Below are 18,013 nucleotides of genomic sequence, written 5' to 3'. Positions count from 1 at the left end.
ATAATCAAGGCTCTATTCAGCAGGGGAAAAAAAAGACCCAGAAGACTCAGCTTCTCCTCACCTCTTGCTTCTGGCTCAGAGCCTTCTCGTTAACTCTGTCTCAGGTACTCTGCTTCTGTGTCTTCTCTTTGCTTCTGTCTCAGTCGCCTCCCTGAGTTCTCTTGTCCCCTTCATTCTCACCCTTGCAAGGCTCTGTTAGCTAGTCTCTGCTTTCCCTCCCTGCTGCTCCCAGGCTGGTTTGCTGTCTCTTGCTTCTCTCCCTCTGGCACCCTCAGTCTTGTCCTTTTTTTTCTTTCTCTAAAGCTCCTCCCATGCCTCCGGTAATCGTCTCTGAAGCCCCACTGCTGTCTCTGGTCTCTGCTCTTCTAGGGACCCCCTGTTTGCATCTTGAGGGGAACATGCACCTGGTGCCTGGCACAGCACTGGTGTGCAACCGGTGACTCAGTATGTGCTGTGCCCATGAGCCCCGCTGCGATTCTGCAGACTCACCCATCCTAAGGCAGGGCTTCAGCCCTGAGTTCCCCAATCCCTCTGTCATTGCCACCATGCCCAGTCACATCGAGTTATTTACCAGCAGACGTGCCCTCTGTTCCTTAATTGGAATTGCCACGAATGTATCACTGGTCATGATTTTAGAAAAGAGGAGTTATTTAATTTTGATTTCTCAGGAAATAATACAAACCTGTTTGGAAAATAGGCTGCCTTCAAAATAAATTCATGCTCTCAGAAACAGGGTGTACAGCTTCCTAGGTAATTGGACATTGTTAGCCAGTTGCATCAGAGAAGGCAATGGCACCCCACTCCAGTACTCTTGCCTGGAAAATCCCATGGATGGAGGAGCCTGGTAGGCTGCAGTCCATGAGGTCGCTAGGAGTCAGACACAACTGAGCGACTTCACTTTCACTTTTCACTTTCATGCATTGGAGAAGGAAATGGCAACCCACTCCACTATTCTTGCCTGGAGAATCCCAGGGACAGAGGAGCCTAGTGGGCTGCCATCTATGGGGTCGCACAGAGTTGGACACAACTGAAGCGACTTAGCAGCAGCAGCAGCAGAAGCCAGCTGCATATTTTACCACTTGGAAATGTGCCTCCAGTTTTCCCCACGTACTATGGGCACCAAATTTTGAGAACGCCTTCTCAGACTAGTTGCTATAGAAGTCCAAAATTTCTATTTGCATTTAGACCCTGGAAATCTCAACCTTATTTTCTTTCAAACTCAGACTGATTTCTTTAAGACCTTATGTCAGTGGAGCCAGTCCACTTTTACGTGGCTAAGTAAGCTTTAAAGTGATTTCTTTCTGAATATCTGAAGTTGAAATTTATGGTTTCACTAACGTGGTTCTACAAACTATAGGTGTTGGTGTACCCACTTCATGCTTATAAATGACTTTGTCAACACAGGAGTTACACAACAGGTTTAACTGTTTAAATTCAGTTTCTGCAAATCCAGTGAAGCCCATCTTTGGTGACAAGGCTTTTGAGGTTTTGCCTACAGAGGCTCTGTGGCTGGGCTGCATGTAGCGAGATGGGCTTGCCCTGCTCTCCACTGGTCGAATATGCCCACTCCTGGCCAAGCTGTCTGTCTCGAAGTTTGAGACTTTAGGCATCTGTGTGGCAATGCAGTCTAACCCAGAGACAAACTCTGACTTGTGCAGGACACACTCTGAGTTTTTCCTAAGCAGTTCAGATTTCCATCCACACCTAGACCAGGGGACTGGATGTCACGTTCATTGCTATGAGGAGATCTCAGCTTATCCTGAACACGTGTGCAGGAAAGGGTCCAGATTTGGAGCTGGCAGCTGTGTGTGCTCTGTCTTGATGTCTCCCCAGAAGGCTATGATCCAGGGAAATAAACAGTGGAGCTAGCCTTTTCAAACTGCCATTAGAAATACAACTATCTTTATTCAGTCTCTGGTGTGGCCCAGTGTTTGGTCTCTACCTATAAATTAAGTGCTGGCTGAATAAGGACTGGATTCACATCACCCCTGGTGCCTGGGATGCCTCTTTCCCCTTCTCCCTTCTTCTCCTGGCCTAGCCACACTGGCCTGCTGAATAGAGCCTCATTATGGGCCCCAAAGTCCACTCTTTGCTTCGAGAACCCTGCCAAGATTGGTAGGCCCTCCAATTTGGCCTAGATGTTGTTTCCTCTATGGTATGTTTGCTGACTCCGTGTGATTCTTTATATGTGTCTTGAAGAACAAACAGATCCTTTAACAACTTTTTTCTACATGAAAACAATCAATTCCAGCAGCCCAGCCCACATGAACCACCCTACAATAACAAAGCAGAGTGCGCGCGTGAAGGAGGAAAAAAAGTTTCGGTAAGGAAACAGATTTTAGTTTAAAATTTCCAAGGGGTTGTAGAAACAGTGAGTAAAATCCCAGTTTGAAGTTTGAAAACACAAAAGCATTTAAGACTCTTTCTTAGATAGTATTCCCCAATACTGGGGCCAATTTTTAAATCAACTCTATAGATTGTATATGTTGATGTCTGAATATACTTTTAAAAAGTGATCAGGCATAAGAGACATGCCTATGTCTTAGAAAAAGGACAGCAATTCAGATTTTTAAAAGAATCTGCTATCTTTAAGAAAACTTTGGCTATAATATAAACAACATTATACATATTGAGTAGTCATTTGTTAGGGTAAGCACTATCTAAGTAACATTAGGAATTTGGCAGGACCTGGGCCTGTGGGACCTCAGGTACTTCACAGTGGACTTGGGGTGCTGATCCTGGTGGCCCAGACTATACAACAATGATAGCTGGGTTGTTCAAAATGGTGGCCACATGTGGCTATTTAAAATTCAGTTCCTCACTTAATGGCCATCAACAGATGAATGGATAAATACATAGTGCATATATACAATGAAATATTAATCATAAAAAATGATAAAATAGTGCCATTTGCATCAACATAGATAGGTCTAGAGAATATCATGCTGAGGGAAGTAAGGCAGACAGAGATGAACATCATATTATATGATATCATTTATATGTGAAATCTAAAACAACAAAAAAAGATACAAATGAACCCATTTATAAAACAAAAATAGACCCACAGGCATAGAAAACAAGCATGTTTATCAAGGAAAAACCCAAGGGAGGAAGGTATAAATTGGGAATTTGAGATTAATAGATATACACTACTATATGTAAAATAGATAAACAACAAGGACCTGCTTTATAGCACTGCTGCTAAGTCGCTTCAGTCGTGTCCGACTCTGTGCGACCCCATAGACGGCAGCCCACCAGGCTCCCCCGTCCCTGGGATTCTCCAGCCAAGAACACTGGAGTGGATTGCCATTTCCTTCTCCAATGCATGAAAGTGAAAAGTGAAAGTGAAGTCGTTTAGTTATGTCCGACTCTAGCGACCCCATGGACTGCAGCCCACCAGGCTCCTCCGTCCATGGGATTTTCTAGGCAAAAGTACTGGAGTGGGGTGCATTGCCTTCTCCGACTTGATAGTACAGGGAACTATATTCAATATCTTGTAATAACCTATAATGGGAAAGAATGAGTGTATATATATACACCTGTGTGTGTGTATATATATATATAATTGAACCACTTTGCTGTATACCAGAAACATTATAAAGCAACTATACTTCAGTTAAATAAATACCTATTTTTTTTAATTTTTAAAAATAAAATAAAATTCAATTCTTCAGTGACATTTGCCACATTTTAAGCACTCCATAGCTACTTGTGGCTAGTTGCCACCATACCGGACAACACACATACAGAACATTTACTTCTTCACAGATAGTTCTATTGGATAGTGCTATTCAATAGGGTTCAGAGAAGGCAATGGCACCCCACTCCAGTACTCTTGCCTGGAAAATCCCATGGACGGAGGAGCCTGGTAGGCTGCAGTCCATGGGGTCTCTAAGAGTCAGACACGACTGAGCGACTTCACTTTCACTTTTCACTTTCATGCATTGGAGAAGGAAATGGCAACCCACTCCAGTGTTCTTGCCTGGAGAATCCCAGGGACAGGGGAGCCTGCTGGGCTGCCGTCTATGGGGTCGCACAGAGTCGGACACAACTGAAGCGACTTAGCAGCATAGGGTTATTTACAAAGTGAGACAAGTCTATCTCAATGGCAAAAAGATAATATTTAGGCAGTATTTCACATGTCTTTAATACTTCTCACCAAAGAGCACAATGTGGCCATGATCTGACCTTGGAAAAGAGGAGCATCCACAGTTAAAATTAAGAACTTTGATGAATGTATAATTGAATGCAATTTTACTACACTTATTGATCTAACCAATCATATTATCTGAGAGGAGATAATAAGCTTGACCAAAGTAAAATACCTATTAAAACATGATCGATATTGCTATCAGCCTTGATTATCTTTAAATAACAGTCATATATTCAAGTTTTAGAAGTGATTCATGTAAATTGTGGATTTTAGAAAATATAGAAAAGAATTTTAAAAATACATACCTTTTACTTCAAGAGAAAAATCACTCTTTATATTGAATATGTTGGTGAATAGCCAATATTGCTCTAAATATTAAGCCTAATTTTTACATATTTCCCCACTTAAATTACATTCTTCCATGGTTTTACTCTGTTTCCCAATTGAAAATCAATAGAGCCATTACCTCCATATCACCACTATGAGCTGCTTAAATTGTTAAACTGGGAGAATTGCTTCTTTAGAGTTTTACCAGAAGAATTTCAACCAGGTTCTACATTAGCTCTAACTTGATAATTTCCACTTGCAAAACCAAATATATTTGTAAGAATTCACTAGTGTGAATGATGCTAAATTATTAATTTCTCTAAGAGAACTGTGTGTATATGTGTGTGTGTGTGTGTTTAATATCGACCCAAAAGAATGTACTATTATGATTTGTTGTTGGTGTGTAGTATTTATGTTTAAAGTGTTATTATTTTAAAAGAAATTTCTTTTTATAGGCTTTGCTTTCTCTTTATCACAATCTTCCATTGGTTTCCATGGAAACTGAGAAACTTTCCCTCAGCCCAGATCTAGAAAATTCAAAAAATTGAGGAACTTTGTATTTCTAATATTGTCAGTAAAGAAATACACACACTCATTTTGTCTTTATTTAGCTGAACCTATCAACTATCCTGGTCTTGAAAGGCTTTGGTTACAGAGATGAGATTATCATGGAAGCAAACGTGTAGAACTTCAAAAATTTTGAACTCAATAATTTATCTAATCTCTGGTTTTTAGATAGCAATTCTTTGTAATAAAGAATTAAGGACTAAAAGATCTATTAATAGTACTATACTGATCACAGAATTCATAAGTTTAGTTTTTTGAGATCAGCTTAGTTCATTTGATTTCCCATTACCCTAAATTACATTTGTATTTTGAATGTATTATATATGCCTTATAAGGCAGAGAAGGCAATGGCACCCCACTCCAGTACTCTTGCCTGGAAAATCCCATGGACAGAGGAGCCTGGTAGGCTGCAGTCCATGGGGTCGCTAAGAGTCGGACAAGACTGAAGCAACTTAGCAGCAGCAGCAGCTTTATAAGGAGGATTTGGAGAGTTTTGCAAGGAAGACATGTGCAAACATTGTTAAAGTAGAAATTTTAAAAGAAAACAAGTATGACAAAAAGGAAGTAAGAACCATGCCATTCACCACGAGAGAGATTTTTTTATTATGAGATGGCATGTCCTCAAAAGTAGCTTCATAGCTTATATAGGTGCAAAGTTGATATGGCAAGTTTTTAAAACAACCTTCGTTCAAATAACAAAGAATATCACTGAAGCACTAATGCAATGAAGGCAATTCTATGAGAAGCTTAAAATGATGTAGTCTGATTAATCATATAATCTTTGTCAGGAGCAAGACAAAGAAGAGGGATATGGGGCATGGGCCCTTTGTCCCAGTGTGTTGGTTGGTGGAGGCAGGACAGAATTTGTGCATTTGTAAGTTCTAGTGCGGTGTTGGTATATGGGAAGAGACAGGAAAATAATGGACACATTATCTATTCCTCACACACTATTTCCCCTCACTCAACTACTGCTAATCCTTAGAGCGCCCAATCAACATGCAGTATCAATCGATGATGTTTCTAGGTTACCTCTGATTTGGTTTTTTAGTGATCCTGCATGCATAGATGAAAAGGTTTCTTTTCCTACCTACTTGTCAGATGGTGTCAGCTGTTAACATTGTAGCTCAACCAGCCTTCATTTGTGATTGCAAAATTAGGTGTCCTGTCATCAAGCCTCATTCATCAGCATCCGATGTGTGTTGTTGTGAGATCCACGAGTGCTCAGTGACATATCATCGCTCTATGTGCTAACAACAGGAATGTTATTAAATGGACTCTCCATTACCAACCTCATCTGTGTTTTTATCCTTTGCTCACGAGAAATAGAGAATCCTAGACATTTCGGTTTGAATGATACCACATCCTTGCTCAAGTTCTCGTGGCCATACGTGTCATGGCAGTACCAGGGCCAAAAATAGAACTTTAAGATAATTCTGAGAGAATAATGCTGATGCCCAGTCCTCTCATAATGATGTGTGCTCATGGAGGCCTAGGATGCATGGATGATAGAAATCCACAATTAATCCTCAAATTTTCTTTTAGTAATTTCATAAGAAAAGTTACTTGAAAAGAACATCAACACTATTTTTTAATACTTAGAGGCTGAGTTAACTAATTTGAATCTGATTCCCTTTATATTTTATCAAGGATGTTTAGGAAAACTTGAGTCAGTGTTAGAAAAGCTGGAAGAAGATGAATTAATGACTTGGATGAATATTCTCTGGATATGTTGGAAATAACCGTGTATGAGAATAACGTGGGTCAAAATATTTCCATTTAAATATGTACATATTGCATACATCTGGTTATATCCCCTGAGGTATAGAGGATTAAATAATACATAGGGGCTGCTGATTCTTTAGTAATTATATAACATTTGAGTAGCTACTTGTTAATATCCCTATGCATGTCCTACAGTCTTTTGTGAAGTAAGTGTGTAAGTTCTTTTATGCAGTGTCATGGCAACTCAAGTTACCATTCAGTTACACCAGTGTGGTTGCTTAATAGGCTGCTCTAATGTGTCTTTCCAGTGCTGGATTTTGATAGCTCTTGCTAAATGCAGATAAGACAAGTTTTCTTTGTTTATTTTTTATTAATGCAAATGTTTCTTTTCTAAATGTATTTTCAAATTTATTACAGAAGAAAAGCAATGGAGCACCAAATGGATTTTATGCAGAAATTGATTGGGAAAGATATGTGAGTATCAGATTGTTTTTATAAATATTTCAGTGTGAAAAAGAGTCGAGGCATGCTTATATTTAAAATAGAACATAGAAATAAGGGAAACATCTCATTAGGAGGTGCTGGCACAGGTAGCCTGCTATAGAGGCTAAGAGCACTAGAGTCTATTGGACCTGAGTTTGAGATCTGGCCCCTCCATGGAACAGCTATGTGTGGCTTTGGTTATTTGCTGGCCACCATAAATGAAGTCAGTAGTTACTTTATAGCATTATTGAGAGGATTCAATGAGCTAACTATTTGCAGAATATGTCAGTAGCCTGCCTAGCCTGGCATACATGTTCAAAAAACACTTTTTAAAATATTAACTCCAGATATTCAATCCTAATTATATTGATAAGCAGCTTTGAGTATTGAGTCAAGTCAGTTCATGTCTAGGCCTTGATTTTGCAATGTCCTAGTCTGTTCAGGTGGCTATAATAAATATGCCAAAAACTGAATGGCTTATAAGACAAACATTTATATCTAACAGCTTTGGAGCCTGGGAAGTCCAAGATCATGATTCCAGCAGATTCAGTGTCTGATTGAGTGCCCACTTCCTGGTTCATAGAAGGCACCTTCTAACTGTAACCTCACTGTGGTCTCTTTTATAAGGGCACTAATCCCAATCATTCAGTCTCCTCCCTTGTGACCTAATCACCCCCAAAGGCCTCACTTCCTAATACCGTTACCTTGGGGTTTGGATTTCAACATATAAATTTGGGAGCAATACAAATATTCCTACCATAGCATATGATAATTATTCTAGTCTCATAGTACAGATTTTTCCCAAGTCAAATGGCAATCAGTTGTTTTTTCCCAAGGAGTGAGGGTGAATCCCAGTGGAGACCTAAACTCTCCTTGTGATTCCCCCAATAGCCAGTTAACCTCATCACGACACACTTCACCAGCCACAACAGGATGGACAAAATTGCTCTTATATTTCTAGTCATAGAAAACATACAGGCCATATTCACATCAAAAATCACTTTTATTGCATACCAAGTGCCTAAATTCATAATTCCTACAAAATGGCTTTATATTTACAACTTAGGTGACTATCTGACCTAACCTCCTCTTTCATAAAAATTAAACTTGATGTTAATGCATTTGCACATTTGTTAATAATAAGAATTTCATTTTTTTTAAATACCACCATTCATATTATGACATGCTACTAAATTCTTGCCACCTTTTTGTTGTTCAGTTGCTAAGTCATGTCCAACTCTTTGTGACCCCATGGACTGCAGCATGCCAGACTTCCCTTTGCTTCACTATCTCCTGGAGTTTGCTCAAAGTCATGTCCATTGAGTCAGTGATACCATCCAACCATCTCATCCTCTGTCGACCCCTTCTCCTCCTGCCCTCAGTCTTTCCTAGCATCAGGGTCTTTTCCAATGAGTCAGCTCTTCAAATCAGGTGGTCAAAGTATTGGAAGCTTCAACATCAGTCCTTCCAGTTCAGAGTTGATTTCCTTTAGTATTGACTGGTTTATTCTTGCTGTCCAAAGGACTCTCAAGAGTGTTCTCCAGCACCACAGTTTGAAAGAATCATTTCTTCCGTGTTCAGCTTTTTTTATGGTCTAGCTCTCCCTTCCACACGTGACTACTGGAAAAAACATACCTTTGACTACACAGACCTTTGTCTGCAAAGTGATGTCTCTGCTTTTTAATACACTGTCTAGGTTTCTCATAGCTTTTCTTCCAAGGAGTGACCATCTTTTAATTTCATAGCTGTAGTAACCATCTGCTGTGATTTTGGAGCCCAAGAAAATAAAATCTGCCACTGTTTTTTACCACCTTAGAAGGTGAATACTACATTACCTGCATTTTATAGAAAGGAAAACTGAATCTTAAGAAAATTCAATTATTCATGCCAGCCATACACTCCAGAACATGTCATTCTGTCAACCTCATTACCTGGTCTTCCCTTATACCTGTTTCCCAATGTTGAGATCTTTTTTATATTTTCCGCAGTTCAATTCCATAGATCTATGATAGCCCCTATGTTACCCCATGGGCTTCCCTGGTAGCTCAGCTGGTAAAGAATCCACTTGCAATGCAGGAGACCCCAGTTCAATTCCTGGGTTGAGAAGAACCCCTGGAAAAGGTATAGGCTACACACTCCAGTACTCTTGGGCTTCCCTGTTGGCTCAGATGGTAAAGAATCCACCTACAAGGCGGGAAACTTGAGTTTGATCCCTGGGTCGGGAAGATCCCCTGGAGGGGGCATGGCAACCCACTCCAGTATTCTTGCCTGGAGAATCCCCATCGACAGAGAAGCCTGGTAGGCTACAGTCCATGGGGTTGCAAAGAGTTGAACATGACTGAGCCACTAAGCACAGCACAGCATTTTACCCCACATCCAAATTGTTCATAAATAATATTATAAGGGAAGTTACTAAATATATTAAACAAGGGTAATTTTTTTCTCAAAATTAACACTTTTTCACCTAAAAAGAATTTTGTTGTATTTTGTAAGATTTTGTAGAATCTTTATTATAACAAAAATTTTGTTATATTTTATAGACATCTTTAATGTGCAGGAATGGGATACTCTAAGCAAACAAGAAGCATGATAATTAAAATACAAAATTATTATTGATTATTCATCAATATTTGATTATTGATGAATAATCAAGAAATACTTGATTATTCATCAAGTATTTTTGATGCTCCATCCAACCCTAAACCTTAGTGCTATCCTTAACAACTTGTGAGTGTTTAAAGGAAGCAGAATTTCCCTCAAATTTGCTTAGTCCTAAAAGTTATTCAGGTCATAGAGAATTGTGGCTATAATTATATTAATACACTAGACTCCACTTTCTTTAAGTAATAAGAAAGGTTTTATTCTTAATAACTATATCACTGTGTTTTTGGCAGGGAAGACCTAGGGATGGATGTGGGCTTTAAGCAAAGCTCTAAATTTTAAGTAAGGTTTAACTGACTTCATATTTGAGGGAAGAGACTTTCAGACAAAAAGGAGGACTTTTATGAAGACCCAGAAGTGGGAAGAAGCTTGCAGTGATCAAATCTCATATGTCAACAGTGGGAAGAAGGCCGTGTGAGAATCAGACAGGGCCTTGTGGGCTATATAATGGGCTAGGTTATTATTCTAAGTGCAGTAAAAAGGCACGTACAGGTTTTTAGCAGGAAAATAAACTTAATAATCTTGCACTTAAAAAAAAAAAAAACTAACTTTGAGTACTGAAAGGACAAAAGGGAGATAATAAATGCTCAATAAATAGAGGCTTTTCCATGGCACTCATGCCCTTTTCTCTCTGTGGTCATGGCGTATATGTTGCTTCAGTGACTCCAAGATCTCTCTCTCCAGCTCTGTCCTCTTTCTTTCAGTCCTATAACCTCAACTTCAGGAGGCCACCTTTGAACTCTGCCCCCTCTTCCCCTCTCAAGCACAGAGTTTAGTCTCAAAACACCTGGGGTCAAGACCCAGGTCTGTCATTTGCTATATGTATTTCCTAGAGAAATGGCATCTGATTTGTCTTAGTTTCCTCCCTGGTGGCTGGGATGATTCTTTCCATGTCTGATTGCTATGAGGCTTCCCCGGTGGCTCAGATGGTAGAGAATCCACCTGCAGTGCAGGAGACCCAGGTTCAATCTCTGGGTAGGGAAGATCTCCAGGAGGAGGAAATGGCTACTCACTCCAATATTCTTGCCTGGAGAATTCCATGGACAGAGGAGCCTGGTGGGCTACAGCCCATGGAGTCACAAAGAGTTGGACACAACTGAGCAACTATCACACACACACACACACACACAACTGCTATGAAGAGTCAGTGAAATAAAACGTAGGTCATGGTACTCGCCATATAATAGGAACTAAAATATGACAACACTAAACCCAATCATGCAGACTTTTATCTTTCTTACCTTTTTCCTAAAAATGTTAGTTGCCTCCTGTTAGAATGAGTTCAGCCAGGAGTACTCCCAGGATTTGATGGAAGAAATCTTGGAATCTTCTTGAACATTTCCTCTCCTTTTTCTCCCATGACCAATCTGTAACTGAGAACTCACAATCTGTCCTTCCAAATGTCCTCGATTCATCCCTTGCCAAAACCAACAACTTGGTCCTTCTTAGCATATCTCACCTGAATTGTTGCAAGTATCATGAGTTAGTTTTCCTTTCTCCAGTTTCTTCTGTCCCCAGTCTATCCTTAGCATATTTTCAACACCTCATGATACTGCTTTCAGCAAGTGCTGTGCTGTCACTCAGTCATGTCCGACTCTTTGCAACCCCATGGACTGTAGTCTGCCAGACTCCTTGTCCATGGGGATTCTCCAGGCAAGAATACTGGAGTGGGTTGCCATGCCCTCCTCCAGGGGATCTTCTAATCCCAGGAATCGAACCCAGGTCTCCCACATTGCTGACAGATTCTTTACCATCTGAGCCACCAGGGAAGCTTTCAGCATGTCCCACGCTAATTGAGAAGCTGCAGTAGCCATGTCAAGTGCAGACTTTTCCCCTAGAATGTTGCCTGGCCCCCACCCCAGTCTTCTTTTCCATGGTCTTTCTCCCCCATACAGCTTCCTCTCGAGTCCTGTCATCTTCATCTCCCTCTCCCTTTCACTGTGAGAATCATACTGTCCAATCCTGCCTTGGTGTCTTGGTACAATCTCTTCCTCACCACGAACTCCCCTCTCCTCTCCATCTGACCCAAAAGGCACACAAAGACTCCCTGATTCTTCCAGATCTCACAAACTTCCTTTCCTTTCAGACCCCTATCAGTAATATTTTGTGTTTTGCCTTTTTTTTTTTTTTTGAATTTTTGACTACCAGAATACAGACAAAAGATAATTTGCATGTTGTATCCCCACCATGTTGCTTAGCATAATCCTTGGCTTATATAGGAAATGCATGATACATTCTCTTCGAGCATTTTCTTTCATTGACAATTGGCTTCTAATTTATTTTCCCAATAGGAAGACTCTCCAAATATCCTTGAGTAAATTTATAAACATATAGCATTCAAAACAAGAGGCACGTCTATATCCTTAACTAGATGACTCTTGAAGGAATGTGAGTAATTTCTTTACCATTGTCAGGACAATGATTGTTTAATGTGCATTTGTATTTTATAGAATTCCCCTGAGCTGGATGAAGAAGGCTACAGCATCAGACCTGAGGAACCCGGCTATATCCTTTCTTTATATTTTAATTTTAATTTCCATTTGCTTTCAGAAAGCAGGATGATAAATTTAGGATTTGCAGAAGTGCCGAAACCCAAGCTTCTCAAGTCCTGTTGTCACTAGTATTAGAGATGAATAAACAGCACAGAGAACAGCCTGATCACTAACAAGCAGGCACTTTGCCTTAATCTATTCATAGGAAAGAGAGAGAGGAGAAAGAGAAAAATTGTGCTGAAAAACAACTGTGCAAATTATGGGTGCTGGGTTGTCTTCTAAAATCTGATATGATAACACTACTTATGGTGGCTGGGAGTTAGCTCTGGCTTGTGCTTTCCCCACAAACCATCTCTGGTCCGAGCAGGTCACACTCTGAAGCACAAAAAGTCATCACAACCTTCGCTGAGTAGCCTTCCTGTCTGCTATGGTGAGAGGAAGTTCCCACGGGCCTGTGAGTGCTGAGTGTACACACATAATGGACTTTGTAACCATTGCTCCTTGAAATTTGCCATCCTTAATCATGTTCCAAGGAAAGGTGGATACATTCTGACTCTTTCCTGCTTTACACTTTGAGTTTTGTTTTGCTTTGATTTTCTGCCACCCACGTGTGCTTCAGCTGCCTCTGTGCTATCGTTCTTGTCTTATACTCATCATTGCCTCTGAGTAGAAAAGACAGAGTTATGCATCTTTAACTGTGTTCTACCTACCAAAGGAAAGCACTTTTATTCTTCGAGCGAATCAGAAGAGGAAGAAGAATCACACAAGAAGTTTAATATCAAGATTAAGCCATTACAAGCTAAAGACATTCTTAAGAATGCTGCAACTGTAGATGAACTGAAGGCATCAATAGGCAACATTGCACTTTCCCCATCGCCGGTGGTGAGTGGCTTTTTATTTCAAGCTTTGGTGAGGTTGGTCTGACAGCTGTGCTCTGCCCATACATGTTAAGTAGATCAGAAACTCTCTAAGCTGATAGCTGCAATGGTCATGATTTTATGAACCCTGTAAACCTGAAACAGCTCATTCTAGCTATGGAAAATTATGCTTATTTTATATTGCAGTTTTTGTGCTTTTCAAAGTGGGATCACGTTTGTTTTTGACGTTTTCCTGCAAGCATTTTTCAAAGGAGGAAAAAATAACAAACATTATCCAGACTTACTTCTGAAACAATTAAAAACAATATGAAGTTTACATATTTACTAACAACGATTTTTAAAAACACATTTTAATGTCTTATTTTATGATGCAACACATAAAAACTCATGGAAAGAAAACCAAGGAGATTGCTTTCTTTAGGGAAAAATCCTTTTCATTGCCAATGCTTCAAAAAGAAATATTAATCTAATATAATAAACCATAGTCTAAAAAGATATTAAAACTCACAAGCTTCATTATATTTTATTATCAAATTGTCGTAAAGACTCTATTTAGGGACCCCAAATACAGATATGCCTTATTTATATTAATCAAATTGGTATTTTTCTGCAATTTGTACTTCTTTTCCAATTCTCATCTACTAAATTTCTCTAGCTGCATTCTGAGTTCCAACAATTACAGTGTTTTCTCTATAGTGCTTGATAAATGCTGCAATTGTTTTCTAAAAATAACTGTGAAGAGCAGACGAAGGCTCTTGTATTAGGAGCTAATATATTCTTAGCTTCTTGGCATCTTCTTTAGAGAGATGTGATCTCCCAGCAGCATTTCCCATGAATGAGATAGTTAATAAATGCTGGACCATTTTTTCTATGCTTCTGGAATATGTCAACTAACATTTCTATAAGAGTTGTAATCACCCATCCTTTGGGTGCCTGCCTGGGATGGATAAAATCTCTAATGATGCTTTCTTTAGTGCTTATAATGGCTTTTACCACTACTGTTAGAGTCAACTAACATGATTGCTAATAGTAATCAACCACAGCAAATAATATTTCAGATAATTTTTAATCATGTACTCACTTGCCATCTTAAGATGTCTTCTTGAAAAGGGAGTCATGACATGTATTAGTTTCCTTTCCCTTCTGCAATGGAAGGTACAAATTTTAAACTGACATATTGGCCTGTAATATAAGCAGTTTGTAGTAACAAGGACATGTGCACACTTTAAATGTGCACACTTTCACTTTTCAGTTGACATCTTTCAAATCACTTTTTACTTACTAAAATATTTTTATTCTTTGTAAAATTTTATTTAAATGATTGAAACCAATTTATATTTACTTCTGTTTAGGGTGTAATAGACAGTGGGGCATTGAGGAGCTACCTGGATAAGTGTAAGAAGGCAAGTTCATGGAATTCAGTGAACAAATTTACATGAAATAAAACTTATTAGAAAGATTCCAGGCATGTGGTATATATTTTCTGAAAGCTAGTTAGAAGAAATCCTTTCCATCAAAGAGAATATCTCTTCATATATGATTCACTTTGTTGTACAGCAGAAACTAATACAACATTGTAAAGCAACTATACTCCAATTAAAAAAATAAAAAAGAATATGTGTACTCAAGTCATCTGGTAGCTATTCCTCCCACTCCATATGTTGCTAAGGGTATAACAAGGAGAGTGGCTGTCACTCTGAGCTCTTCCCAACACCTGTTTTTAAAGTGAGACATTGATATGATGTGGTTAAGACTGACAAAAATAGAGAAACAGTGCAAAAACTAAATTGAGACACCCAGAGAAAGTCATCCCAGGGTTAGGCAGACCAGTAGCCCCACAAACCAAGAAAGCCTGGGACCCCCCCACCACTACTGCCCTGGCATTCCTAGCCAGCTCCGTCTAATGTGAGAACCTACCTCTGTCATTACTATGATCCCAAATATCCGTGATTTTTGACAGTTAGTGTAAGAAAATGAGCTGTGATTGTTACTTTAGGGAAAGATCCGCATGTTTCTAGATAAACATAACTATAAAGAGAGATTAGAACTGAAAAGATATTCGTGCCTTTAGAATCCTTGTCCTCGTCTAGATAACCCATTACATAGGGATATTTCACAAAGGACATAAATAGAACTTTATCTCCAGAACCGGATAAATGGAAATAACCTTCTGAAATCCAGTTAGTGCCAGGATAAAAATAAGCAATGTTTTGTACAACTTTAGATGTTTCCAGCCACGCAATCAAATGTTCATACATCTACACTTAATTCAGGTACAAAAAGAGAAATAGGACCTATACCAATTAAGAATATATCAGAATATTTCTTTTAGGTGTTGGTTCTAATGCCACAAAAGCATCAGTTGTTACACTAATAGAGTTAAAGAAAATGGTAGGATTCACAACAATGGCTGATGTTGAATTTCTGATTTCTATTTCTTTTGAAGAATTTTAAGACAAGGTTGTGTTTCACTTCTTCTTTTCATCTACCTGTAAATATGTAGTAATGAATTGTAACCCATTTGATATCTCTTATCATGAATTTATTTTCACTTTATTTGGATAGGTTTACTATATATACTTCATTGTCAAATGACTTGATAAATGAATAAAATGAATGGATGTATGAATGAATCATATATATCTATTTGTATATACAATATAAACAAACCTATATGAAAATTACTCCTCCCTAAAAAAGAAAGCTTCAGCAACATAAAAAATCAGAGTTTTAGCTGCTAGCAAAAATCCTACTATATTGACAAATAAACATAGTTCCAGTCCAGATCTTACCTTGGCCCTTGATTTTTATATAGAACTCAAGTTTTAATATGGACCAGGACAAGGCAGAGCACAAAAAGAGAGAGAGAGAAAGGAGGATGCAACTCACAATCAAAAGATGCTAATTTCTATTCTTCTCATGTTGTGATCTCCTAATAAGATATCATGAAAGCGTTAGTCACTCAGTCGTGTCCAACTTGTTGTGACCTCATGGACTGTAGCCCACCAGGCTTCTCTGTCCATGGAATTCTCCAGACAAGAATACTGGAGTAGGTTGCCATTCCCTTCTCAAGAGATCAAACCCGGACCTCCTGCCTTGCAGGCAGATTCTTTGCCATCTGAGCTACCAGGGAAGCCCTAAGATATTATACTAATAGGTTAAAGAAGGAAAATCACCCAGGTGAATTAGGGATTCAATTAGTTTTGAATTAGTTGTTGAATTAGGGATATGTATGAGTTAGAATATTGGTAGATCCGCTTCACCAGAAACCAAAATATTAATAGTCATGGCTTAAACAGAATAGATGCTTTATTTCTATTCCACATTGAAGTCAAAGCAGGATGGACTGTAGCCCACCAGGCTCCTTTGACCATGAAATTCTCCGGGCAAGAATACTGGAGTGGGTTGCCATTTGCTCCTCCAGGGAATCTTCCCAACCCAAGGATTGAATCCGTATCTCTTGCCATGTCCTGCCCTGGCAGGTGAATTCTTTACCACTGACACCTGGGAAGCCCAGATACACATATACCCAGCTAAAATCCCAGGCTCTGTTATTAGAAGACAAAGGAGTGAATGGATACTGGTAGACATGGACAGTTTCTGTGTCGCTATATCTTAAATAATCTCAGAGTAATGGGAAGTGGGATTTTTCCATCTATTTTAAGTTATTCCCCAAACTTATTGAAATGAGGAAATTTCCTTTTAAAGATTTCTAATCACTGATTTCTAAATACCACTGATGTTATCCTACATACTAGCCAGCAGCAGAACTAAAAAATACAAATTTCAGTTAAATATCAATTTATGTGATTGATACAGATTCCTCCAACAGTAATAGTGCTGCCTCTATCTTACAGAATTCACTGCTTTTTGAGAAAGACTGCCTCATCATTGAGAGAAATGTGCTACACCCAAATTAAACCCAAATGCTGTCTCTGTATAACTTTGGTTCATGTTATAGTTGTGCTTTTTGGAGGACTGGACAGAGTTCAATCCAAAGGGATTGGACTGTTCAAAAGGACAGAGTCCCTCCTTTTCTCAACAGGTTTTCCATGAAGCATATTATCTCTAATTCCAAGTTTAGTGTGAAAGATACTGGGCTCAGTATTGAGGGGTAGGGTGGGCATAGGGTGGAGGTAAACTGTTTTGCGTGTCCAACAACAGCCTCAGCTAATCATCTGAGGAAGTCTTGAGCTAGAATGACCCTTCACAGTTGTTCTAAATTGGGCTGAGATGAATAATCATTTTACTGCTACATCAATCAGTGCTCCAATATGGGCTGGCTAAGAAGGGGCATGACCTTGGCCAAGGTGGCTCTCTGCAACTGGGTCAGACCCTGAAGTGTTGACAGATGAAGGCTGTCTGCCAATGGCACTCTTAACAGCTGTGTAAAACACCCTTCTGAAGACAAATCTACATGGCACATTTTGGCACCTAGGGTTACCACCTTCTCTTCCAAGTGTTTTGTGGTCATTTGTTTAAATAATTTCTTATAGAATCTTAAGAGGTAGGCATATAATAATTGAAAAAGCCAGTGTCCAGACAGCAGGCCCAGGTCTGCCATGTTCTACCTGTGTAAACTTAGATAAGCTCCATAATTGTTCTGAGATTATATTTCCTTTTCTGTAAAGGAAGGATAATAATAAAAAAAAAAAAAAAGCAGAGACACTACTTTGCCAAAAAGATCCATTTAGTCAAAGCTATGGATTTTCCAGTGGTCATGTATGGAT

The 18,013-nt window shown here is 39.1% G+C and overlaps 1 protein-coding gene across 17 annotated transcripts in view; it reads left to right on the top strand.

Annotated features, from left to right (window-relative positions):
• The window catches only part of SGIP1 (SH3GL interacting endocytic adaptor 1), a 243,390-nt gene that overhangs the window by 110,201 nt on the left and 115,176 nt on the right, over positions 1–18,013 (top strand). For 7 of the 17 annotated variants that reach the window (XR_009735408.1, XM_061411686.1, XM_061411688.1 and 4 more), the window contains exons 5-8: positions 2,252–2,323; positions 7,187–7,243; positions 12,364–12,418; positions 13,112–13,287. Coding sequence is in view for 16 of the 17 variants with exons in the window: in XM_061411686.1 (XP_061267670.1) it covers positions 2,252–2,323; positions 7,187–7,243; positions 12,364–12,418; positions 13,112–13,287 (360 nt within the window). In the remaining variant the exon portion in view is untranslated. The remainder of the gene's footprint in view (positions 1–2,251; positions 2,324–7,186; positions 7,244–12,363; positions 12,419–13,111; positions 13,288–18,013) is intronic. The other 10 variants (XM_061411698.1, XM_061411690.1, XM_061411699.1 and 7 more) reach the window with 2 other exon arrangements.

The sequence above is a fragment of the Bos javanicus genome, chromosome 3, assembly GCF_032452875.1.
Source record: "Bos javanicus breed banteng chromosome 3, ARS-OSU_banteng_1.0, whole genome shotgun sequence".
NCBI lineage: Eukaryota > Metazoa > Chordata > Mammalia > Artiodactyla > Bovidae > Bos > Bos javanicus.
This window is presented reverse-complemented; position numbering and strand designations above follow the sequence as displayed.